This window comes from Suncus etruscus, chromosome 3 (assembly GCF_024139225.1).
Source record: "Suncus etruscus isolate mSunEtr1 chromosome 3, mSunEtr1.pri.cur, whole genome shotgun sequence".
NCBI classification, from domain to species: Eukaryota; Metazoa; Chordata; class Mammalia; order Eulipotyphla; family Soricidae; genus Suncus; species Suncus etruscus.
In genome coordinates this window covers 20,909,288-20,934,286 of record NC_064850.1, presented here as the reverse complement: position 1 = coordinate 20,934,286, position 24,999 = coordinate 20,909,288, and the positions used below count along the sequence as shown (strand labels likewise).

The 24,999-nt window shown below is 52.4% G+C and overlaps 1 protein-coding gene across 1 annotated transcript; it reads left to right on the top strand.

Moving 5' to 3' along the window:
* Positions 1 to 21,084: 21,084 nt before the first annotated feature.
* Positions 21,085 to 23,727, top strand: IRF2BPL (interferon regulatory factor 2 binding protein like). Its single transcript, XM_049770355.1, has one exon. The coding sequence runs from the start codon at positions 21,231 to 21,233 to the stop codon at positions 23,667 to 23,669; it is 2,439 nt and encodes an 812-aa protein (XP_049626312.1). The 5' UTR covers positions 21,085 to 21,230; the 3' UTR covers positions 23,670 to 23,727.
* Positions 23,728 to 24,999: the final 1,272 nt, after the last annotated feature.

Below are 24,999 nucleotides of genomic sequence, written 5' to 3'. Positions count from 1 at the left end.
CTCTCCTCTCTCTCTCTCTCTCTCTCTCTCTCTCTCTCTCTCTCTCTCTCTCTCACACACACACACACACACACACACACACACAGAGTCCCTGCCCTGCCCTATCACCCTCTGACCACACAGAATCCTAGATCCATTCCCAAATGAATCACCTTTTTTTTCAGGAGGGGGGAGCACACCGAGTGACACTCCTGGGGTTACTCCTGGCTAAGCACTCAGAAATCACACCTGGCTTGGGGGACCATATGGGACGCCGGGGCATCGAACTATAGAGTCAAGAAATGCTGGAGACCAATTTTATAGAAAAGGTAGACAAGGGCCCAGAGAGATAGCACAGCGGCGTTTGCCTTGCAAGCAGCCGATCCAGGACCAAAGGTGGTTGGTTCGAATCCCGGTCCCCCGTGCCTACCAGGAGCTATTTCTGAGCAGATAGCCAGGAGTAACCCCTGAGCAACACTGGGTGTGGCCCAAAAACCAAAAAAAAAAAAAAAAAAAAAAAAAAAGAAAGAAAGAAAGAAAGAAAAGAAAAAAAAAGGTAGACAAGACATGAGTTTGGTTTTGAAAATGTAGACGTGGGGTTGGAATGATAGCACAGAGGATAGGGCATTTGCCTTGCATGGGGCAGACCTGGGTTCGATTTCCAGCATCCCATATGGTCCCCAGAGCCCACCAGGAGTGATTTCTTAGTGCAGAGCCATGAGTAACCCCTGAGTGCCGCTGGGTGTGGCCCAAAAACAAAACAAATAAAATAAAATATAGACTTTTGCTCAAAGAAGAGGGGAAAAAGTTTCTGGGCAGAGAAAGGGGCAATGAAATTTGGGGGGGGGGGGTGATCATAATGTCTTTAAGGAACAAGAGAATTGAATGTGATCAGAAAGGAATTGAGGGGCCGGAGAGATAGCATGGAGATAAGACATTTGCCTTGCATGCAGAAGGATGGTGGTTCGAATCCCGGCATCCCATATGGTCCCCCGAGCCTGCCAGATGCGATTTCTGAGTGTAGAGCCAGGAGTAAACCCTGAAGGCTGCCGGGTGTGACCCAAAACCAAATAAATAAAATAAAAAAGGAATTGAGGGGCAAGAAGGGACAGAAAAGGATTGAGAGAAAGTTTCTTAGCCAGTTAAAGAGTTGGAGGTGCTTGACTTGGCAGCCCTTTCCGCAGATAAGTAAAGGAGTCAGACTGGAATGATGGTGAAGACAAACCCCACAGGAATCCAAGAGAGTGTGAGGGCCAGCACCCTGCCTCAGGCCAGCACCTTGCCCCAAGCCAGCACCTCCCAGCTCTCATGTGATTGGTCTCGCCTGTGGTTCAGGTTGCACAGACTTTCTAAGGGTTCGAGAAGACCCGGGAAGACTCTCAAGGTAACCACAGCTAACAACACACCTCTGAGGTCATGGTGAGATGTGATGCCATCTTGTCATCTTCTACATGTTCTGCCGGAGTCCAAGACAAGTCTTCTTTCTTTTTCTTTCTTAAATAGTTGCTGAGGGAGCCACACTGGGCAGTGCTTGAGGGCCACTGGGGCTATACTTGATGTTTTGGGGTTGTGAGGAAGGTATGTAGTGCCTGGGATTAAAACCCATGCTAAGCATGCACTTTTCTTGTTTTGGAGTTTTTTTTATTTGTTTGTTTGTTTGTTTGCTTGTTTTTGGATCACATCCAGTGAGGGGACCATATAGGATGTCAGGGATCGAATCCAGGTTCATCCTGGGTCAGCCTCATGCAAGGCAAAAACGCCCTAACGCTGTGCTATTGGTCTGGCCCTGGCAAGTACTTTTCTATGATAGGCCACATCCCCTGCAACCCTGCAAACACAAGGTCCTTAACCTCTCAGTGCTTCTGTTTCTTCATGGAGACAATAGGGTGACTTTGAATTCACTAGGTATTGGTTAAGGGGCTCTTTCTTCTCTCTTTCTCTCTCTCTTCTCTCTCTCTCCCCCTCTCTCCCTCCTCTCTTCTTTCTCTCTCTCTCCCCTTAACATTCCAAAGTCTGGGTGGGCGGTCCAGCCAGTGAGGAAGCTGCTTCCTGCACCAGCGGTTCTCCTGGGGGGAAGGACACAGACAGGCTGAGGAGAACCTCTGGTTGCCAACCCTGTCAGTCCCTGCCAATCCCTTCCTTCTCTGGGGCTCCTGGGCACCCCTTGTCCCTAACCCCTGCTACTAGGGCCAGACCCAGGAGTCAACAGCCTGGCCCAAGAAAATGCCTGGAGCCACTCCCTCAGGGTGGGGCTACCAGGAGCAGCCATTTCTCCTTGCCCCAAGAGCAGCCTGAAGGATAGATTTTCAGGAACCAACCAACTTCCTCTATCTGTGAGGGGTCCATTGTGTCCCCTGAGGCTTCCCTGAGGCACCTCTCCCCATGGCCTTCTGATACTGTGTATGTAAATGTTTCTGATATGTGGTATGTACAGGCAGCTGAAAAGGGACAGGGATATCCAATTTGAGCTGTGCTGACAAGGGCCGGCAGATTGGCAGACCCCTGGCTGCCAGCATCCAGGGATATCCTTTGCCCATAACATTCCAGGCTGGGGCGGGGCACAGCCTGTAGATTGAGAGCTTTGCCCACACTTCTCTGAGCATTCTTTAGGCGCCAATTACAAGAGCTGCTGTTAGCAGTGCCCAGCTCAGGCCTAGGCCCACAGCTGTTCACAGCAGACCCCCTGGAGGCAGGGTGCTTGGGCCCTCAGACACGTCATGACAGCTGCCATCATCAAAGGTCCACAGAGGTGGCGAACAGAAGGCCCGCTAAGCCCCACCTTTGCTCCTATGTTCTGGAAGCTCAGAGAACTTTCCAGCACCATCTGCGCTTGTGCTTGGCTGGACTCTTGCACAAGACCTGGCTGCCCCCAGCTCAGTGTCTCTGAAAAACAGGTTCAGCCCCCTCCAGAGAAACTCCAAACACAGACACTCCTTATGCCTTTTCCTGGAAACCTTCTATAGCAGCAGCCCGGGAAGGCTTCCAAAAGTTTCCTGAACCAAAGATAATAGTAATATTTTTTTCCCTTTTCTTTTCTTTCCTTTTTTTTTTTTAAGAGGTAGGGGGAGGAGGGAAACTTGGGCAAACGCTCCTGTTGATGAATGTTCAAGGGAACAGACTTGGATTGTAGGGAAAGGCAAACGGAAGGGCTTTCCAGGGCAGTTTAAATATGTGTGCTGTTTGCTTTAAAGGCAGTTTCAAAATAGTTGGCCTTCCCAAAGCCGTGTTTTGGAATCTACCCAGAAGGTAAAAACGTACCTACCTCTCCCATCTGGAAAGTTTTCCCACCCGAGGCCCCACTTATTCTGGAGCTCTGGCTTGGAAAGGACTTTCCTATCCTTCCCAAATAGCCTGCCCTCCCTCACCCTGTTGACCCAGGAGCAAACCTTGCGCCACCACAGGCAGCTGCATTCCAGCTGCTGTGCTATTAGCAAACAGCCAGGAATCCTGGGGCTGGGAAGGTAAAGGGGAACCTGCCCCACTGGCAGGACCATTAGAGCTTCTAGCATGCAGGGGGAGTGACAGCAGTCAGATACATGGGGAGGGGATTCTCTAGGGACACAGTTAAAAGTATCCACCAGCTTGTCCCCCTCCACCCCTAACAGTGACATGCAAGGAACAAAATTTCAGACACATTTGGTCAGCTTCAAAAATATGCTCCCTTCCTCATGAGCTCTCATCTTTTTTAATTAAAAGCACAACCTCTTGCTCAAAACAAGCCTTTACAGCAACAGTAAACAGAACCTTGGTTTCATTTTGGCATTTGCTGAAACAGATCCTGACTACTGTGGGCAGATTAGAGCAGCGGTGTGGAGGCAGAAGAGGGGGACAGACATCTTCTATGGATGGGGTCTCTGCCTTGAAGATCCCAGGGGGACCAGGGCCTCAGACAGCCAGGTTCCTTTAAATAGACCAAATCTGACCAGACAGGGCAGGCCTGAGCACATGGCTCTACAGGCAGTTGGAGTCCTCTGCAGCTGTCAGCACAAATGCCACGAGGCTCTCTTGGTGGCCAGGAGTCCTGCGTTCATTGGGGTCTTTCCTCTCATTCTCAGACAGGACTGAGCTGTGATGGGTTAGTACTGGGCCACAGACATAGCTAGAACAGGCTGGAACAGCGGGTGGTCCCACCGCATGCTCTTCCATACAGCACGTTTCATTGCCTTGGGAGTCAGAATGTTTTCATTCACATCATCGCCCTAGCCAGCCGCCATAAGCCACCAAGGGAGTGCTGAAGAATCAGGGTGTGGAGCTCCATGGGGTTCTGCCTTAATTCCCAGACAGGAAGAGGATGTGGACACTGAGCAGGAGAGGGGGTGGCCTGGATCCCAAGGGTCCCCCCACACCCCAGCAATGATTGTAGAAGCAGCTCTCCTCCGCCCTTCCTGCCCCTGCTGTCCTACTTCAAACACACTCACCCTCCACCCACCTTTAACACCTCCAGAACAGTCAGTCACACAGCTCCCTGCTGTGTGGCCAATCTCCCACTGTTCCCTCCCCAGGACCTTTCTGGAGCAGGCATAGTTGCCATGGAGAAGGCCCCTGACCTGTCCTGGGTACCTTTAGGGGCTTTGGAGACCCCCAAGCAGTCTCCTCCCTGAAAACAATGGCTTCCAGGGTTTGTGCCACATAAATCACAGCACCCAAAATAGATTCATTGTCTTCTTGTGCAATATCCAGGAATTTGATGAAACTCATCATTTTTTTCAGGTTACCGATAATGCAAGCCTGGAAACTGAAAGAGGAAGGAACACAGGCTGAAAAAGCTTTTATCCAGCCCACAGCAATTCTCTCTCCAGATGCAAGATAGATTTTCGTGCTTCTTGTTCTTTCTTTCAGCAGTGCTTTGGTGGGGTTAAAATTAGCTGGGAGCATTTCGGTCACATGCGAGACAGCAAAAACGAAATGAAATTGTTCCCTAGCAGCTACAAGAGCTGCCTGGACTGACCTTTCCTATCCATGGACTTCTGGGAAGTTGGCCCTCCAGAGAGCTGCACCCCAACTCCTATCTTAACATCCAGCCACAACAGGGCAGATCCGAATCGGCTGGGCTTCGGCCTGAGAAGGCACTCAAGGGCCCCCAAACGACTTTTGTAAATCAGCCTCCGTTTAGGAGAGGCAGGCTATTTAAAGAAACAAACTTTGCAGCCGTTAAATAAGGAGACAGACAGACACACAGAGATACAGAGACAGAGAGTCAGAGACAGACACACAAAGAGGCTGAAATGTGGGGAGGGAGGTATCATGATTGGGGGCTCTGGGCATGGTCAAAGTGTAAACATCCTACATCTGAGCTGGATGTGATCAGCAATTTGGCTAGATTCTTTATCTCTGGTCCCTACTGATCGAGGCTCATCATGATCTGCTTTGTTCTTCCAGTTTAAAATTGTCACAGTGGCCCAGGATGAAAAATGCATCCTGCGACGATCATGATGGTGTGCACGATCGAGAAACCGAGCTCATGCCCAAGACAAGCTTGTCCATCAGCCCGGCAAGGAATCACCACTGCGAATGCCACCGCTGTGGGTTTGCCAGAGCTTGGCAGCTGCCAGAGCCCCAAACCCAGCTGACTGGATTAGCTGGAGAGGAGGTGAGAAAGGGAAAGGAAAAGGGGACTTTGGGAATTATCCAATGTGTGCTTCCAGATCCTATTTTCTTTCCCACTCTACCTCCACACGTTTTGAGACCGCATTCTGCCTTAAAAATCTTGTTTTCACCCCCTCTTCAACCCAGTGTGGAGTAAGGGGAAACAGATGGCTTTTATTGATTAGTTTATTTGTTGGAAGAGGAGCTTCGAAGTCAGGAAATTCCATCGGGACAAAGAGCATCAGCCTGGGCCAGATCAGCTGAGATGATCAGAAGCTAACATCCAGAATCTGGAAAGAGAAGGACAGGGGCAAGGCAAGTGCCTTGCACACGGCTGGCCCTGGTTCCATTTCCAGTACCGCCTATGGTCCCCTGAGCACAGAACCAGAAGCAAGCCCTGAACACAGCTGATGTGACCCCAAACCAGAAAACAAATCTAAAAAAGGAAACAGAAGCTGACGCCCAGAGTGTGATCTGTGAGGTGAGAGAAACTGCAGGGAAGGAATCTGGACCAAAGCTTGTCCTCCTGGTCAGCCATGCCTGGATGCTAAAACACCTCATTTGGTCCATGCTTCCTACTATGCAGAAGTGTGGGAGAGCCCCATGGGGCTGCATGGTCAAAAGGGCTTCACACACCAGACAGGCTTCTCGGACTTGGACCCAGTTCTGGAGCCAGCCCTTGTTATACACACAGATCCAAACAGAAATGAAGGCCGGCACAGAAAGCCTCCTTTTTAATAACGTATGTACAGCAGCTCTCTGTGGCACAGCCTCGAGGTGTTAAAAGTACATAAAGGTCTGCAAGCTGAAACTCCATAAACAGTGCACTGAAATATATTTCGCAGAAAATAGCGAAAGCCACAGGGGGTGGGGGATATGGTCTCTTTTGGGGATGTTAACAAAGGTTTAGGTTCAGGAAATCTTCAGGAAATAGCGAATTGGGCTGCGAAGAAATAGAGCTCAATGTAAATAAATCACTAAACCTCTCTGGCCTCTGTAGGCCTTGGCGGGAATGGAGAATTTCATTTATTCCCATTAAACAGGCCACCCGGAGAGCTGGTATTAAAGACGCCAGCATGTTGGATTTCTGTACATTGAATCAGACTGTGTCAAATAGCTGTTCCAGCAAAAACTGCTGTTTTTTTCCCCTTGCACGCAGCGTTTCACCTCGGATCACCCAGTGTCTTGTCCTGGGCAGGGACACATTGTCTGTTGTCTGCCCAGAGTGATGTCATGACCAGTTGAAAGCCCCCAGTTCTAAGGGATTCTGCGGCCTCACCAATCAAATGCCTTCAGAAAAATCCAGACTTAATGAGGTCTATGGGGCGGAGAGAGGAAGAACAGGAGGAAAAAGAAGAAAAAAAAAAAACAACAACCAGGGGCCAGACTGCTTTCTCCCTGAGATGGAAGCGGCATGATGTAAGTGGCTGGCTAAACTATCTGGCGTGCTGGCCCTTTGAAGCTGCCAACTAAATATTATTAAAAAGATAAAATACACGCACACTGTGCAGAATGTGGGGCTGCTGTGTTTACATCCGGGTTGTGATGACTCAAAGCCTTAACACTTAGGGCTTGCAGGAAAAAAGCTCCATTAAAAAAACACAGCTTTGTGCAAGCCCCCAAGCGAGCAGGAAGTCAGGTCATAGGGGGGTAAGGGGGTAGTGGGAAGGGTGTGATTGTTTGGGTGCAGGATGGGTGGGGGAGACCTGCCCTCCAAGGAAGGGTAGGTGGGTGGGTGGGTGGGGAAATAAAGAAGACCTGGCTGGCACTTTCATGCCAACCTGGGTGTGCATGGGGAGGTGAAGCTCCTCTTGGGCTTGGAGAGCAGAGCAGAGGCAGGAAGGGTTAAGCTTTTTCCAGAACATTGATTTCACCATCTCGGCGACTGGAGGGGGAGGAGAGGAGGGAGGCAGAGCCCAGAGCCTGCCTGCCTGCCTGCCTGCCTGCAGCCTGCCGTGCTGAGAGGCTGCGGATCACAAGGCCATGCTGATAGCCTCCTGTCCCCATGGCAACGGCAACGGCATTTATCAGTTCCTTCTGCGCGCAGGCACGGCAAATCTGCATTGCACATGGCAGGCTTCCAGCATTTCCAATGAAAGAGCACTTTGAACGGCTGCCAAGTTGGGAAGGAGCAGAACTGTCAGGGCTGCTTCAACTTGGCAGCTAAGACTGGGGAGGCTTTTTTTCGCTTCCCAGAAGCCTCCGCGCCTGGCCTGCTGCCAAGTACTTAGCGGAAGCTCCAAAGTGACTAGCCCCCCTCTCCTCCCCTCCCCCTGCCCGCTCCCCGTCCTCCCCTCCCTCCTCCCTCTCCCTCCTCCACCCCCCCCCCACGCCATTCACCGCAGCTCTCTCTCTCTCTCTCTCTCAAAATTTTCCACATGTCCTGTGTCACCAGTGCAGCCTGGACAATGAAAACCAGAACGCAGGCTGGGCTGCTCACTAGCTGGCTTTCAGGAAGAATAGGGTGGGGTAGCATGGTTTTGGCATGCATGCAGCACAGGAGGACAGCAGCCCCCGGGGTCTCAGGCAGGACGCTTATGTACCTGCCATGATCACTGTATGTGTGTACATGCGGGCAGCCCCAGGTCTCAGAGCGCTTATGTACCTGCCATGATGTGTGTGTGTGTGTGTGTGTGTGTGTGTGTGTGTGTGCATGCAGACAGACAACCCCAGGTCTCAGGGCTCTTATGTACCTACCACAATCTGTGTATGTGTGTGTATGTGTCTTCCAGCCTTCAAAATACTCTCATAAAAAAGAAAACACATTTGGGGGGTAGTAGCAGCCTGGGAAATGTAGATACCCAGGGTCTCAGAGCTCTTATGTATCTGCCATAATCAGTGTGTGTGTGTGTGTGTGTGTGTGTGTGTGTGTCTTTCATCCTTCAAAATACCCTCATAAAAATGAAAACACATTTTTTTTTTTTTGGAGGGGGGAAGCAGCCTTGGAAATGTAGCTCCCCAGAATGCCCGAAGCAGGTTGGCTTGGGAGAAGCGGGCTGTTCTGCTTGGGCGCTTTGGAACTTCATTTAGGAATGGAGGGTCTTGCAGTGTTGTTTTCAGATCCTGTCTTAAAAAAAAAAAAAAAAGAGAGAGAGAGAGAGCCCTGGGGAACTGGGGGAGAGGATTGTTATTGAGAAGCCTAGTTTCTGGAGCTTTCCTTGAATCTCTTGCGCGTCATGGTGGAAGCTCTGAGGCTGCGGATGAGGAGAGCAGAGCTGGCTGGCAGTGGAAAGTTAACAGATAACTGCTGACCGCATAGCCCAGGCTCTAAGGGCTGCTAGCAGCAAAAACTGGAAATTGGCATAATGTTCCCTGTGCTGACATTAAAATATATATATATATATATATATATATATATATATATATATATATATATATATATATATATATATATTCTACACTGAGATCAAGGGTTCCAGCTTGATTTTCCAGCACAAATAGAAAGAAAATTGTCTGCCGCTTAGGCACTTGGATAGAGTTCAGGAAAACTATGTCTGGCATTAATTCCAAAGTGGAGGTTTTGGTTCAAGCGAGGCCCATTAATTTCAGTAAACTGTTTTCACTAGCGCAGACCCCGCTGTGTAAGGACTATTTATTACCTTTTGCTAACCTGATGTCTGCAGAGTTGTTAAAGCGGAGGGAAAAAAAAATCTAGAGTGGAGATATCTATATCTTGGATCAAATGGGTTTTGCACCTTCTCTTAGGGACCATGTTTTATGGGGCGTTTTGTAGCCCTGGTTTTTCTTTATCAGCCTTGGATTAAAAATAAAAAGATCACCTGAGCGATAGCACAGTTAAGGTGCTGAATCATGAGGACAACCCTCTCCCAAGCCCTCATGCTCTGTGGTCCCTGAACACTTGCTAGGTGTGGCCCCCAAACTCAAAATAAATGAATAAAATGAAAGCCATCTATCTTGTGATGAGAGTGAGAAAACAAAACAAAACAAAAAACCTTGATGGCTGGTGCCTGGGATGAAATCACAGCAGGTAGTGAGGGCGCTTGCCTTGCTCAGGACAGACCCGAGTTCAAACCCCAACATCCTATATGGTCCCTTGAGCACTGCCAGGAGTGATCCCTGAGTGCAGAGCAGGGATTAACCCCCTCGAGCATCACCGGGTATGGTTCAAAAACAAAACAAAAATCTGGTGAGAGCAAACCCCATCATTGCCTCTTTTCAAAAGGCACTTCCCAGCTAATACAGAGGCATCACGTATCCTGGCTTCCACCTGCAGGGCAAGTGCAATATGAACCTTAGGCCCATGGGTCTAAACTTACCAAAAAGGTCAGTTTGGGCATTTGTTCTCCCTTAGGAATTTTACTAGCTACCTTAGGAAAGTACATAAATTATTCCCACCCACCTACCCCCACCTTGCCTTTTCCCCCAGGCTTCAACCCCACCTCTACACGCCCCCCCAATCCAGTCCATCAAAGAAAAGGATGAAAGATGATGTTGTCAGGTGGTCAGGTTTGTGAGTGTATATTCCCAGTTCTGCGCTGTCTGAAACATGCAACACACACACACACACACGCACACACACACACACACAGCTGGAAATGTTAATCAGAATTAAAAGCCAGTCAGTACTATTAAAGCATCAAACACGAAGGCTTAGGGGGGGAAGGGGGTTCAGAGAAGTGGGGATCAGAGAGGGTGGGGTGGAGGGAGTAGCTGGAATGAAATAAAATTGAGTTCTTTGAGCTGACTTATTAAAATAAAGGGAGAGCTAGGACGGAGTGGATCAGCTAAACCCAAAACAAAATTATTGATCTTTCTTTTTAATTCCCCCCCTCCCCTGGCCTTCGCCCTTCCCTGCCCCGCCCCAAACAGCGTCAAGTTTTGGTGCCTTTCCCAAGAGTGATTAATCCCTGGCTGCGGAGGCCAGAAACAGGAGTAGGTTTCTTGGCTGGCCGTCCTGATAAACAATCTGTTCTTGGGAAGAGTAGGTGAAGGGGGTTGTAATTTGCGGGCGTAGAGGGGTAGGAGGAAGCTAGGTGGGGGCGCCTAAGGTCTGCCCTCCGGGAAAAGGCTGGGTGTCCTTTCGGAGCGCGTGGTTTAGGGCTGGGCGGTTTCCAGCCTTTAAGATTAGGAGTTGACAGTGGGTTCATTCTTGCAGACGGTTCTCAACGTCCAGGAAACATCGCAGGAACGCCAAGGGCTGGGAATGTTGGGAGGGGAGGAAAGGGGAGAGGCCCCAGGGCCTGGACCTTGGATGTTTGCAGCCCATTTTGCAGCGCCCCAGGCCTGTTGGTTGGCCATTGGAGTGCAAACGACCAGCAGGGTAACTCGCCAGGGAAACCAAGAGTCAGCCTCCGGGGTGGCATGGCTGGTTGGGTGGTGTCCTTTTAATAGGGGGACAGCAAGAAAATGATCAAAACAAAAGGAAAGGGCAGCCCAGGGGCTGGCTGGGATGGTGGTAACTGTGAGTAAGAAAGCCGGCTGCGGATTTTGCCTTGGGTTTATATATATATAATGAAGTGGGTTTTATTTTGGGGGGCTACGCTGAAGGGAAATCAGCGCCTGAGAAAGCGCGGCTGGGAAATGTCACCAAGGCGCATGCAGTGGCACCGAATAAAAGATGAATAATCGCCTCCCTTTCGGAAAAGGAATGTACAACTATTAATAAAGGCGAGAAACCCACTACTTCTCAGCCTGGAACGCAAATCCATTTCTCACCTGCCTCTCCTCCCTCCACACACCTCTGCTTGTCTACCCTGTAGCAGCCCAGAAGCCTGGTTGGTCGGCGAGGCTCGCTTTCCTTTGGATTTAATTACATGAAAATGCTGAACAAAAAACCTGTAATTACCCTCTTAGTCCCTGCCACTCAGGCCCAGCACACTTCCTGCCTAGTTTTGTTTTTGAAAGCGGAGGTCATTGCCTCTTTTCTTCCCAAATTGACCAAAAAAAAGTAAAAGCCCCAAATAAATCTCAACTGTTCCAAGCTTCAGCACCACCAGATTGGGGAGTGAGAAATCCTTGTGCCTTAAGGAGAGAGATGACAGCCTAACCCTACTGTTTAATCTCACTCTAGTACTTGGGGCCCTGGCAGCCATGGCGATTGCATCTGGAAGATCTGAAGAGCTTGGCTGGCCACCCCAGGAGGAAAAACCCTCTAGGGGTAAGATGAAGGCCACTGCAGATATTTTACCTAGAAAGGTTGAGCTCGAGAAAAGAGATTCCTGACATCACCTGCCCTTCCTACAGCCCCAGGCAGTATCATTCAGCTTTGCACAGGAAGCCCTGGAGTAAGGAGAACAGGTTTTTGGATTTTGCTTATTTGAAGGTCACACCCAGAACTGCTCAGGGAACCTGGTGGTGCTGGGAATAGAACCTGGGGTTACCAGAGGTCAAGCATAGGCTCCAGCCCTTTGACCCATCTCTCTAGCATGCTCTGAAAGAACAAGTTTTATTTATTATTTTGGTTTATGGGCCACTGCTCAGTGCTTATTCCTGGCTCCGTGATCAACTCTGTGATAGCACTCTTGATAGTGCTATATGGGGGGATTGAACCCAGGTTAGGGTCAGGGCAATTGCTTTTAGTCCCTGTAATATTTCTCTGACCCAAGAACAAGTCTTTTTGGGGAGGCCATACCCAGCAGTGCTCAGGGATCACTTGTGTTGGTGCTTGGGACCATAGGGGATGTTGGAGATTGAACTCAGGTCGACCATGGGTAAGGCAAACACTCTACCTCCCTACTTGCCGTTCTTTTTTTTTTTTTGGTTTTTGGGCCACACCCGTTTGACGCTCAGGGGTTACTCCTGGCTATGTGCTCAGAAATCACCCCTGGCTTGGGGGGACCATATGGGACGCCGGGGGATCGAACCGCGGTCCGTTCCTTGGTAGCGCTTACAAGGCAGACACCTTATCTCCAGCGCCACCTTCCCGGCCCCCCTACCTGCCGTTCTATCACTCCAGCCCCAAGAACAGGATTTTTTTGCTTGCTTGTTTTTGTTTTGGGGCCACACCCAGCAGTGCTCAGGGGTTCCTCCTGCCTCTGTGCTCATAAATCACTTCTTGTGGAGTTGGAATGGTGGCATAAGCGGTAGGGCGTATGCCTTAAACAGGCTAACTTAGGACAGAAGACTTCTATCCTCCAGCATCTCATATGGTCCCCCAAGCCAGGAGCAATTTCTGAGCGCATAGCCAGGAATAACCCCTGAGTGTCACTAGGTGTGGCCCAAAAAGCAAAATAAATAAAGAAATCTACAGGCTCAAGGGCAGGAAATGAATTGGGTCCGATCTGGCTCTACCGAGTGCAAAGCAAACACCCTACTGCTGTGCTACTGCCCCAGCCTCCCCAAGAACAGGTTTTATTATCACTTGGCAGATAAAGAAACTGAGGTCCAGAGAGAATCAAGTAAAAGCAGTCACATGGGTGGCAGAACTGTTGAATAGACATGACTTCTAGTGACTGAGGCTCTTGAATCAGAAAACTAGGGCACCTGGTTGAAAATGGTAGCTTCGAGAGACTGAGCTGGAGCCAATCCTATTCAATCCTTTGACTGCCTGGCCCTGGGAAAGAGCTCTTTAACTAAATCAGGGCATTAATGAATGGCAGATGGAAGGGTACAGGTTCAGGAATCTGGAATGCAAACTCACCAGACCCAGTTTCTGCTTTGGGAAAACAAACAAATCGGAAATGATGAGAATAGTTCCATAGATACTGAGTGCCCCAGGCCCTAACACAAGAATGGTGCATGCTAGGTGACTGTACTCTCAGTATCAACTGAGACAGGTGACAACAAAGCGTGGCTGATTGTGCAAACTGACTAAAGCCTTATTTTATTTGGGGGGGGGGGGGGACTTGTCAGTGTCCAGGGCTAACTCATTATACTGAGTGCTCAGGAGATCAAATCTGGGCTGGCAAGTACCTCACTCCATTCTATCTCTAGGCCTCTCTCCACTTGCCTTGTTCCCTTTATCACTTAGCCTAGGGTCCTTCAGAATCCTCTAATATTAAACATAAGCCTGGGGGCAGGAGAAGTAGCTTGAGGAGCTAAAACTCTCTCTTTGCTTGTTGGAGCTTCTGGCTTGATGACCTGAACCCATGGTCCCCCCAGCCAAGCACGGCCAAGTATGACCCAACAAAAGTAGAAAAATAAAAAAAGGATAGCTTTACTCAGTTAGGCTAACTTCCTAAATTAGATCCTAAAGACCAGTGTTATCTCTGGCTTCAGCCCATCCTTCTTCACTAATGCCTGTGGCAGAAAACCCAGAAGAGTGGAAGGCACAAGTCACACTATTTTGCTTAAAGCTGAATGGTGAATGACTCCCAAATAACTGGTGCTATTTTGTACAAAATCCTGCAGCCACTGGAACAGAAGTAGCATTCTTTTTTTTTTGGTTTTTGGGCCACACCCAGTAACGCTCAGGGGTTACTCCTGGCTATGTGCTCAGAAGTTGCTCCTGGCTTGGGGGACCATATGGGACACCGGGGGATCGAACCGCGGTCCGTCCAAGGCTAGCGCAGGCACCTTACCTTTAGCGCCACCGCCCGGCCCCAGAAGTAGCATTCTTGTCCTTTGCAATTTCTCTCCCCCCACCCCACCCCACCTCAGAAAAGTTCTTAGCCTGCAGACTCCTATAGGGATGAATCTTTTCCTTTCTGGCTGGTTCCTTAGAGGAGTCTAAAACCCACCCTCTCTTCTCCTTACCATGAGCTTAGCAGGCAGTGTGCTACATCAGGAATACTGGGTCTAGAGCCAGAGACAGTTTCTTCTGGACCTTTCCTCACCTGTACATAGAGTGATGAAGAAAGCAGCACCTACCTCACAAGGTGAGTGAGGAGACTGGTGAGATCATGTCTCAAAATTGCACTTCAGAGCCCAGACAAACCTTGGCCATGATACTGTGCACCATCTCTTACATTTTGATGAAGTGTTTTATCACACTGTATGCTCTACAGAGACGGATGCAACAAGCCATGGAGGATGTGCAAACATTCCCATTTCGCAGACCGAGAAGCCACGTGTCCAGCGACTTGCTCAAGGTCACACGGGGTGTGAGGTAAGCCAAGTGCAAAGTTGAACAACCTCGTGGAGCTGGGTACTGCGTGTGAAAAGCCCTGCCTTTTGTCCCTGAATGTCCTGTTGACCTGCCCTCACTCCTTGGAGATCCTGGCTCGCCCACCTTCCATTAGGCAGGGAGGGCAGTCCCAGCTGCCCTTAGTAGTATCAGATATGACCTACCAGACTTGACTGAGGGGGCCAGACCAAGCCCCGCCAGGCCAGGAAAGTGCTGGCGGCTAGGGGTTTCTGAGCTGGCTCTGGAAATCCCCTGCCCAGGGTGCAGGCTGCTGGGAAGCCGGCATTCACCAGGCTCTTTGCAGAGGCATGAGCGGTGGTGGGGTGGAAGCGATTCATCAAGCACTTACCCAACAGGATCAGAGAATGGCACCCTTGTCTGGCTCTCATTTTTTCCCTTTATTTTGGGGGGCTCCCCCCACACTCACTGATGCTCAGGGGTAAGTGACTTCTGGCGGTGCTCCTAGAACCCATAGAAAATACTGCAGATTAGCCGGTGAGGTGGCGCTAGAGGTAAGGTGTCTGCCTTGCAAGCGCTAGCCAAGGAAGGACTGCAGTTCGATCCCCCGGTGTCCCATATGGTCCCCCCCCAAGCCAGGGGCAATTTCTGAACGCTTAGCCAGGAGTAACCCCTGAGCATCAAACGGGTGTGGTCCAAAAAACAAAAACAAAAAAATTCTCTTGAACTTTTGGGGCCTGGAGAGATAGCACAGCAGCGTTTGCCTTGCAAGCAGCTGATCCAGGACCAAAGGTGGTTGTTTCGAATCCCGGTGTCCCATATGGTCCCCCGTGCCTGCCAGGAGCTATTTCTGAGCAGCCAGCCAGGAATAACCCCTGAGCAACACCGGGTGTGGCCCAAAAACAAAAACAAAAAAACAAAAAAAATGCTGCAGATCAAACCAGGCTGGCTGCAAGCAAAAGCAAGTGCTTTCTTTTTCTCTCTACTAGGCCTGATTCCTCTGAGGTTCCATCCAGAATTCCTTTATTTGGGGACCTAAATAAAAAAATTTTCTTTTTTTTTTTTGCTGAGGACAGCACTGGGCTCCCCCGTGCCTGGCATACTGGCAAGGGGAGGAAGCAGGAACCAGACGCGACTCTCTCTCTCTCCCCCCCCCCTCTTTCTCTCTCTCCCCGAGTACACCCCGCCTCCTTTCTCCCTCGCTTGCCTGCTCCCCGCCCATTAGGAAGAAAGCTGTCACAGATCTACTGGCTCGCTGCAGCCGCGGTGCCAGCACCAACCACTCACTTTCCTTCCACCCAATTTTGCACGGAGCGCCCCGCTGTCCGCCCGGGGCTGGGCAGGTCCTGGCAGCCTTGCAGGCTCCCCTCCTTCCCTCCCCCGGGGTTCTCAGCAAATCACGATGTTCCCTGGGATTTCACGCTCGAGTGGCTCTTGCGTAACCCTATGCCCTGGTCTAAGTTAATGCCTTTTTTCTTCTCTTTCTTATTAAATACCAGGATTAAGCCTTTAAGAAAAGGCAAATACTTCCGCCACAGGAACCGGGCCCGGGAGGAAAAGTGGAAATCACCATGCACACTGGATTCCCATCCCCACTGCACCCTTCCTTCTGCAGCTCCAGGGGTTCAGGCCAGGTCCGTGGGGTTCCAGAGAGAGCAGTGTATGTGTGTGTGTGTGTGTGTGGGGACCTCAGAGAGGCCAGTGGATGCCCCAACCAACCCAAACAGATGTTTCCAACTACTGGAGGAGGCCATCTGAATGAAGAACAGTGCAGAATTGCCTTACTGCGGGGCTTATTGTTACCAAAAAAGGCTTTTGCTGCCCGGGGTGACTTGAGGTTCAGCTCCGGCCGGCTGAGGCCCAGCCAGCTGGCAGCAGGGAATGCCAGGCTGTAGAGATGTCCCGGCCCACCCTTTGCTGCTGCAGACTCACAGGGTGAGGGGTGCAGGATTGGAGGGAGACAGCCGGGAGCAGTGAGATGTTGGGCCACCTTCCACTTCCACAAGGCCAAGCCAAGTAGACAGTGGCCTTTTTGTTTGTGTTTAACATCGCTTCTGCTTCTCTAGGAAAAGCTGCTCACTGGGCAAAGCTGAGGGAAGACTACGAATTTAAGAAGTGTATCATTATTATTATTTTCTTTTTTTTGCCTGGTTGAGTTTGGATGCTGCTTGTCTTCCAGACCCCAACTGTGACTACCTACCTGCAGACAGGTGGACGCCCCCACCTTTGTTCACTTCCTACCCACCCTCCCCTGGGGGAGGAGCAATATTGTCAAGTGCAGTTCTCCTTGCAAGGGAGATTTATCTCCCAAACACTGGTGGTGTTGTCTCTTTTACCATCTCCTACACATTCCCAAACGGGGCCCATTTCAGACAAGTAAGCAATCCAGATGAAATTTATCACCAGGACGCTGGTGGTTCTTTGCCAAGGGCTCAGGGTATATGCATCCTGAGGGCCCTGCCTTTTAAAATGAAAGGATTATGAGACTGGAACGGAAGTTTGTTTAAAAGCATGTTTATTTCTAACTCCACCCAGCGAGGATGTGTGTATATATATATATAGCTCTCCGTTAGTAACCAGCGAAGACAGACACAGACAAGGAGATCGAGACATATGTGTGCGCATACCAAACATAACACTATGACATAGAATCCAACTGGCTTTCTCTCACTGCCTGGCTAGAGGGGTGGGGCTTAAGTTGTTATTCCTCCGTATTTGGGGCTTAATAAATAAAGGGAGGCAGGCTGTATAAATAGGAATGTCAAGAAATGGATGAACCAGCAGATACAAGGCTATAACTAGTCCTCAGCCCCCGGCTGGTAGATATGATACACTGTTTCCCAGCCCGGTGGTGTTTTGACTCGCTCTAGGATAGCTGCTGCGGCAGGAGAGGAGGACTGCAGTCTGGGAGGGTGAGGCAATTCGGAGCAGCATGATAGCATTTTACAGAGGAATCAGCAACGGGAGCCAGGCGGCCAGGAAAGTTTATTATTGTCGGGGAGTGCACAGTGAGCTCACAGTTTTTGCAAAAACAGAAATCTGGCTGCTCTGAGATGAAAGAGAGGCTCCCAAGGGCTCTTCCTTCCCCCTTTCTTCCGATCCTAAAAAAAAAAAAAAAAACAACAACAACAAAAAAACACCCTTTCCTTTGCACCTAGAGACCCCAAAATGAGCTCGAGTTAAGTACTAGGGACTCTGGGAGTGGGGTGGGGAAATAGATTTGACAAAATAAAAAAAGAGTTTTTTGCTCCTTCGATTGAACTCTGTGACAAATAGCAGTAAGATAAGGTCTATGGTCCTTGGGGCTGGGGAAATGACTCCAACTGTAGTGTATAAGCTAGGAAGACACATGGGAGGCAGTGGGTTGTTCCCCAGGTGCCGTTGCCCTTCTTCTGGGCACTAGGGCACTGCAGGGTGTGGCCAATCCATCTAGCTATAGAGGCAGAAGAGAAAAAAGAAGGACGTCTTCACAGGTTCAGTAACAACAACACTGGAGTCTGTGAGAATCACCGATTACTACACTTCCTGCTGGCTGCTATGAGCTTGACACTGTGCTCCATATACAGTAGGGCATATTTATGTTACCATCTGTGACAGTGGCAACTGCTGTCTATGGAAGAATTCAAATTCAGTGGCACAATCTGTTTGGAAGGGGAGAGTGGGAGGTGAAGGTGGATTTGCAAAGCACTTTCTTTGAGATTGCATGTAACAAAAAAGGGGGTGGGAAGGTTGGGGGAAAGTTTAGAGTAGCCAAAACCACCCCCTGAGAGCCAAAGATTGTCAAAAAGCCACCTGAGTCTCACATCAAGATTTACTGGTTCCATCTCTAAGGTCCGTGTGACCTTGGACAAGTTAATTAGCCTCTTTATTTTCCTAAGCTGTAAAAGGAAGGAAAATAATAGAATCCATCTGATTTAAAACATTGAGAGGTTAATAATGATACAAGTCAATCACTTGGCAATGTCTGGCTCCTAGCATCAGTCTGTTTCCTCCTTTAGTAACAAACAAAATGAAATCTCAAGTCTCACGAAAGTGGGGGGGCCAAGACGGCATTTTACAGGTGGAAAACAGGTTGTACAAGGGGAAGTAACTAGCACAAGGTCACATTACCATAGAGATAAAGTCTAACCCGATCTACTAGGCTCCAAAACCTGAAATCCCATTATAGTCCTTCCCCCTCCTCCAGCCTTAGCCAAGGTTTATTTAAATTTTCATAGGGACTAGGGGAAGAGGGAGGAGGGAGGAGGAAGAAGGAGGAGGCAAATTCCAACACTGGCAAGAATCAGTCGAAATGCCCCTGCTACCACTGCGACCAACATACTGTTCTGCAATAAACAATAATAACGAGCAGTGAAAGGTAAAAGAAATCATGGCTGGCTCAGTCATCAGGGAAACGACGGGATTAAATCAGGGCACGTGAGCAAGAACTTTCAAAACTACGCAGGCCCTATGAAGTGACAGCATTATTGTTCAAGGCCACCCCCACCTTCTTTTAATCAAACCCGGAAAAAAAAACACACACACACACACACACACAACACTCACCTGTTTGGCCTCTCCAGCACCTCCCACTCCCTGCCCCCAACTGCAGCTGTGCAGCCAGAAAGTCGACAGTTTTCCTTAAAGGCCTCGGGGCGCTTCTTTATTCAAGCCAAAATTTGGAGAGTACTTCTTGGGGAGGGGGGTGAAGGGGAGGGTGGATAACTCATCCGGGATTCGTTTAGCTCCTGCCATTCACGCCAGGCCTCCCTCCGAGACTTAGGGCACAACTAGAAATGCAAATATGCAAACATGCAGGGAAAAAAAAAAAGGCAGTTTCTGCAAGATGGGGGGGGAGAAAACAGCGAGTTTTTGCAGGTGCTCCTGTCCGTCGTCATCGGTAGCCACGACTGTAGGTAACAGCTAAGGGTTTGCGAAAATAATCTCATGAAGAAACAACATTCAGAATGCATTGTCCCCCTTCCACCCAGCCACCCTTCCCTGCGCCCCAAAACTCGGGGTGGGGCCTGGAGAGAGATCGGAAACGACGCTGGTAGATTTTTTGTTTTTGTTTTTGTTTTTTTAAATGCATTTTGACTTGGGAAAGCCGGGTAAGGAAAAGCAAGGCAAGGCAAGGAAAGGTCATAGTCTAGTTTCATTTCCACACTGGAGCCCTGGACTTGCAGCTTTAAGCTGTGGGCCTCAGCTGTTGTACACACGTTTACACACACACACACAGGGCGAAGCGGGAGGGTAGGTTGGGTTAGGAGAGGGGAGGGAAAGGGAAGGCGGTGGCGCGGAGGAGGAGGAGCCCATCGGGGAGGAATCTGGGCGGCCTGCCACGCATGCGCCTCTCGGCAGCAACAAGTGGGCTCCACCGCGGACGGAGGAAGTGTAAAGGGGCGGGGGAAGGGCAGGTCTGGGGGGGAAGGGGAGGCGTGGGGGAGCACTGGTGCAGAGCATGGCGGTGACGTCAGCGCTCCTCCCGGGCGGGCATCCCGCGCGGCCAAGCCGGGGACAGCGCGAGCGGCGGCGGCGGCGGCGGCGGCGGCAGCAACGGCCACAGTCACAGCCGGAGCAGCAGCGAGCGCCGAGACGCGCCTCCGGGAACGTAGAGTTAGCAATCACAACCCACATTCCGAGCGGACGGGTGTGAGCGGGGAAGGGATGCAACCCGGGCTGCGGCGCCTGGCGAGCGCCTTGCAGCCCACTTGAGCGTCGCCAGGTCCGGGGGAGGGAGGCAGGCAGGCCGGCCGGCCGGCGGGTCGGTCGGCGGGAGCCAAGCCTTGCCTTGCCTGCTTTGGCTGCTCCTCTCCAGTGCTCTCCTGGTGTGCGCGTCTCTGGCTAGGAAGCAGCGGGCCAAGGCAGCTCTAGCTCTCTCTGTCTCTCTCCGGTCTGGTCGTGCCAACAAAACCAACCCAGCGGAGCCCAGCCTGACGCTGCAGAGACTCCAGTCTACTCCACTCTTCCCCGGTTGCTGCAGCAGCCAACAACCCTCGGTCGCCCGCCCGAGGAAGCAGCAGCGGCTTCTTCTCTTCTCCAGCAAGATCGGACCCGGGTGGCACTGAACTCCTTCCTCTAATAAGCAAGCCCAAGCGCGCCCAGGGGCTCTAAGAGGACGCAGCTCATAGAGGGGACACCCCCCACTCCACCAAGGGAGAGGAAGACAAGACACAGACACCCCCTTTCCGAGCCTCCACGTACCAGCCACTCCAAGGAGACGGGGGGCCCAAGAGCCAGCGCCCAAGGAGGCCAGCAGCACCCGGCCGTGCTTTCACAACCCTTACCCTCTCTGGCTTTGGAGCTGCCAGCCCATCCTAGCCCAGGTGGGCGCGATCGGGGCACCCAGCAAGAAGGCCACACCAGTCGACTGACTCCTATCCATCCCTTTTCCCTTTCCCTTCCCGACCCAGACAGACAGACAGACAAGACAGCCGCAGTAGGGAGCTGGCTGGCTGGGGGCGTGGAGCCGGCGAAGGTGGTGGAGAACTCGCGCCCCCTCCAGCTCCTGGGGCAGAACTTTCCCGGCCCCCCCCCCTTCCCTTTTTTCCCCCTCCTCCCCAGCCGGCTCAGGCTCGTCCTCCCGGAGGAGGTGGATAGTGGAAGAGGAGGAGGAGGAGGAGAAGGCGCCTAGGAGACCGGCTGGCCGGGAGAGGGCCTCCCACCTTCGCCTCCGAGCCTTCCCCCAGGGCCGGCCGGCATCATGTCGGCGGCACAGGTGTCCTCGTCCCGGAGACAGTCTTGCTACCTGTGCGACCTGCCCCGCATGCCCTGGGCCATGATCTGGGACTTCTCGGAGCCCGTGTGCCGAGGCTGCGTCAACTACGAAGGCGCCGATCGCATCGAGTTCGTGATCGAGACGGCGCGCCAGCTCAAGCGGGCCCACGGCTGCTTCCAGGACGGACGCTCCCCCGGCCCGCCGCCGCCCGTCGGGGTCAAGACGGTGGCCCTGTCTGCTAAGGAGGCGGCGGCGGCTGCAGCGGCGGCGGCGGCGGCGGCGGCCACTGCCCAGCAACAACAGCAGCAGCAGCAGCAGCAGCAGCAGCAGCAGCAGCTCAACCACGTTGATGGCTCCAGCAAGCCGGCCGTGCTGGCCGCCGCCTCCGGCCTGGAGCGCTACGGCCTGAGCGCCGCTGCCGCCGCCGCCGCTGCAGCAGCCGCGGCCGTGGAGCAACGCAGCCGCTTCGAGTACCCGCCTCCACCTCCGGTGAGCCTGGGCGGCGGCGGCGGCAGCGGCCACACCGCCCGGCTGCCCAACGGCCTGGGAGGCCCCAACGGCTTCCCCAGCAAGCCGACCCCCGAGGAGGGGCCTCCGGAGCTGAACCGCCAGAGCCCCAACTCGTCCTCGGCGGCGGCCGCCGCGTCCGTGGCAACCCGGCGCGGGACGCACGGGGGGCTGGTGGCCGGGCTGCCCACCCCCGGCGGTGCCAGCTCCCAGCTCGCCGTGCCTCCCAACTTGCTGCCGCAGACGCTGCTCAACGGCCCGGCCAGCGCCGCCGTGTTGCCCCCGCCGCCGCCGCACGGGCTGGGCAGCCGGGGACCCCCGACGCCGGCACCCCCGGGCGCCCCAGGAGGCCCCGGCGCTTGCCTCGGGGTGGTGCCCCCGGGGGGCGGCGGCGTCTCGGCCGCAGCCTCTTCCGCAGCGGCCTCCTCGTCCACTTCGTCCTCGTCCTCGTCGTCTTCCTCCGAGGCGGCGGTGGGCGTGGGCACCGGGGGCAAGAGGCCCGGCTCCGTGTCCAGCACGGATCAGGAGCGCGAGCTGAAGGAGAAGCAGCGCAACGCCGAGGCCCTGGCCGAGCTGAGCGAGAGCCTTCGGAACCGCGCCGAGGAGTGGGCCAACAAGCCCAAGATGGTCCGCGACACGCTGCTCACCCTGGCCGGCTGCACGCCCTACGAGGTGCGCTTCAAGAAGGACCACTCGCTGCTGGGCCGCGTCTTCGCCTTCGACGCCGTGTCCAAGCCCGGCCTGGACTACGAGCTCAAGCTGTTCATCGAGTACCCGACGGGCTCGGGCAACGTGTACTCGAGCGCCTCCGGCGTGGCCAAGCAGATGTACCAAGATTGCATGAAAGACTTCGGCCGGGGCCTGTCGTCCGGCTTCAAGTACTTGGAGTACGAAAAGAAGCACGGCTCTGGGGATTGGCGCCTGCTGGGAGACCTGCTGCCCGAAGCCGTGCGCTTCTTCAAAGAGGGGGTGCCCGGCGCGGACATGCTGCCCCAGCCCTACCTGGATGCCAGCTGCCCCATGCTGCCCACGGCGCTGGTGAGTCTCAGCCGCGCCCCCAGCGCGCCCCCGGGGACCGGGGCGCTGCCCTCGGCCGCCACCACCGCCCCGTCCGGCCGGGCCGCGGCTGCCAGCCTGCGCAAGAGGAAGGCCTCCCCCGAGCCCCCCGACTCGGCCGACGGGGCCCTCAAGCTGGGCGAGGAGCAGCAGCAGAGGCAGCAGTGGATGGCCAACCAGAGCGAGGCCCTGAAGCTCACCATGTCGGCGGGGGGCTTCGCCACGCCGGGCCACGCGACCGGGGGCCCGCCCCCGCCCCCCCTGGGCCCCCACTCCAACCGGACCACCCCACCCGAGACCGCCCCCCAGAACGGGCCGTCCCCCATGGCCGCGCTCATGTCCGTGGCGGACACGCTGGGCACGGCGCACTCGCCCAAGGACGGCAGCTCCGTGCACTCCACCACCGCCTCGGCGCGGAGGAACAGCGGCAGCCCCGTGTCTCCCGCCTCCGTGCCCGGGCAGCGGCGCCTGGCCTCGCGGAACGGGGACCTGAACTTGCAGGTGGCGCCGCCGCCGCCTCCTCCGCCACCGCCCAGCTCCCACCCGGGCATGGACCAAGTGCATCCCCAAAACATTCCCGATTCGCCCCTGGCCAACTCGGGGCCCCTCTGCTGTACCATTTGCCACGAACGCTTGGAGGACACGCATTTCGTTCAGTGCCCCTCTGTCCCCAGCCACAAATTCTGCTTCCCTTGCTCTAGGGAGAGCATCAAAGCCCAAGGGGCCACCGGGGAGGTCTACTGCCCCAGCGGGGAGAAATGCCCCCTCGTGGGGTCGAATGTACCGTGGGCCTTCATGCAGGGTGAAATCGCGACTATCCTTGCTGGGGATGTGAAAGTGAAAAAGGAGAGAGACCCTTGAACGTGGGGAGACGCCTCCTTTGCCCCAGACCAGCCTCCTCCTCTCCCATTCAGAGGGCCCTTCCCCAATCCACATGGATTTTCCCCCTCACCCCACCCCCAAGATGTAGAATTGTGAATATAACAAAACTGCAAAAAGTTAGTCTTATGTATAGACATTATTTTCGTCGTATGTTTCTATATTTTGAAACAAAAGGTATGTTACTTCATTTGAAGGATAAACTGGTTTTGTGTTCACGCAGTATATAATATTGGTTGGGTTATTTGCATCATATTCCTTAGCATTGATTTGGTGGCAGAGTGTTTTGCTTAGGTACAGAATTAATAGCCCTTAGCAACGACTGCTGCTGGTGTGTATTTTTTGTAAATGTTATGCACTCTCTGAAAGGAAAAAAAAAACACAAAAGAAAATGACTTTTTTTTTTTTTTTTTTTTTGCCAAGGCCAGTGTTGCTGCCTAAAAAACAAAAAATATCTATGATGCTATAAACATGGTGAAAGCTTCATTCTAAACAGCCCCGAGTGTTGAAGTCTTCACTTAAAATTTTGTTCTGTTTCGTTTTTTTTCTGTTTTTGTTTGCAAAATGGTAATGGGGGGTGTGGGGGGGGAGCAGAGGTGTTTTTTTGTTGCAAGTTTGTGAGGGGAAAAAATGTTTTTTGGTTTGTTTCCTACCTGAATGTGTTGGATCTTCAGTGTTTTGTTTTTTGCCTTTTTTTTTTTTTTTTTTTTTTTGATGCACGGATGCTTTTGAACAGTAGAGCGAATTGCTAGTCATGGAGAAAATGCTCTGTTTGTCCTTTATACATTTCTGTAGTTTAACAGAACACTGTAATGTGCCTTGGAGCTTAGTAACTTGTAATAAATTCAATTGATATTAATTCCTGCTCTGAGTCAGCCAGTTTTTGTTTTCCTAGGATTTTAACCTTCATTGCCCCATGTGTGTGTGTTGGGGTGGGGTGGGGGTGGGGGGGTTAGGTTGGGGACTGACACCCTCCCTACCTGAACAAGGTAGCACCCCAGTGGTAGTGGGAAGTGTCTAGAGAAAGTTGTGCTTGCCCCTCCCCTTCATGCCAAGCTCTTTGCTTTCACCTCTTGGGTGGGATGTTTGCTGACTAAGCACTTTCTGTTTGTTCTTCAGTATCTCTGCCTCCCCTCCCCATCCCAGCTGAAAAGGGTATTTATTACCTGGAATGCTTTTTTTTGGGGGGGGAGGGGGAGGTACTTCTCACTGTGCTGAAGCTGGGAAGCCCTCAGAGCTGGTCAGTGGGGAATGGTTAGAGGCACCCAGGAAACATGCAGGGTCCCTGAAGCCAGCTAACTCAGCACTTCAA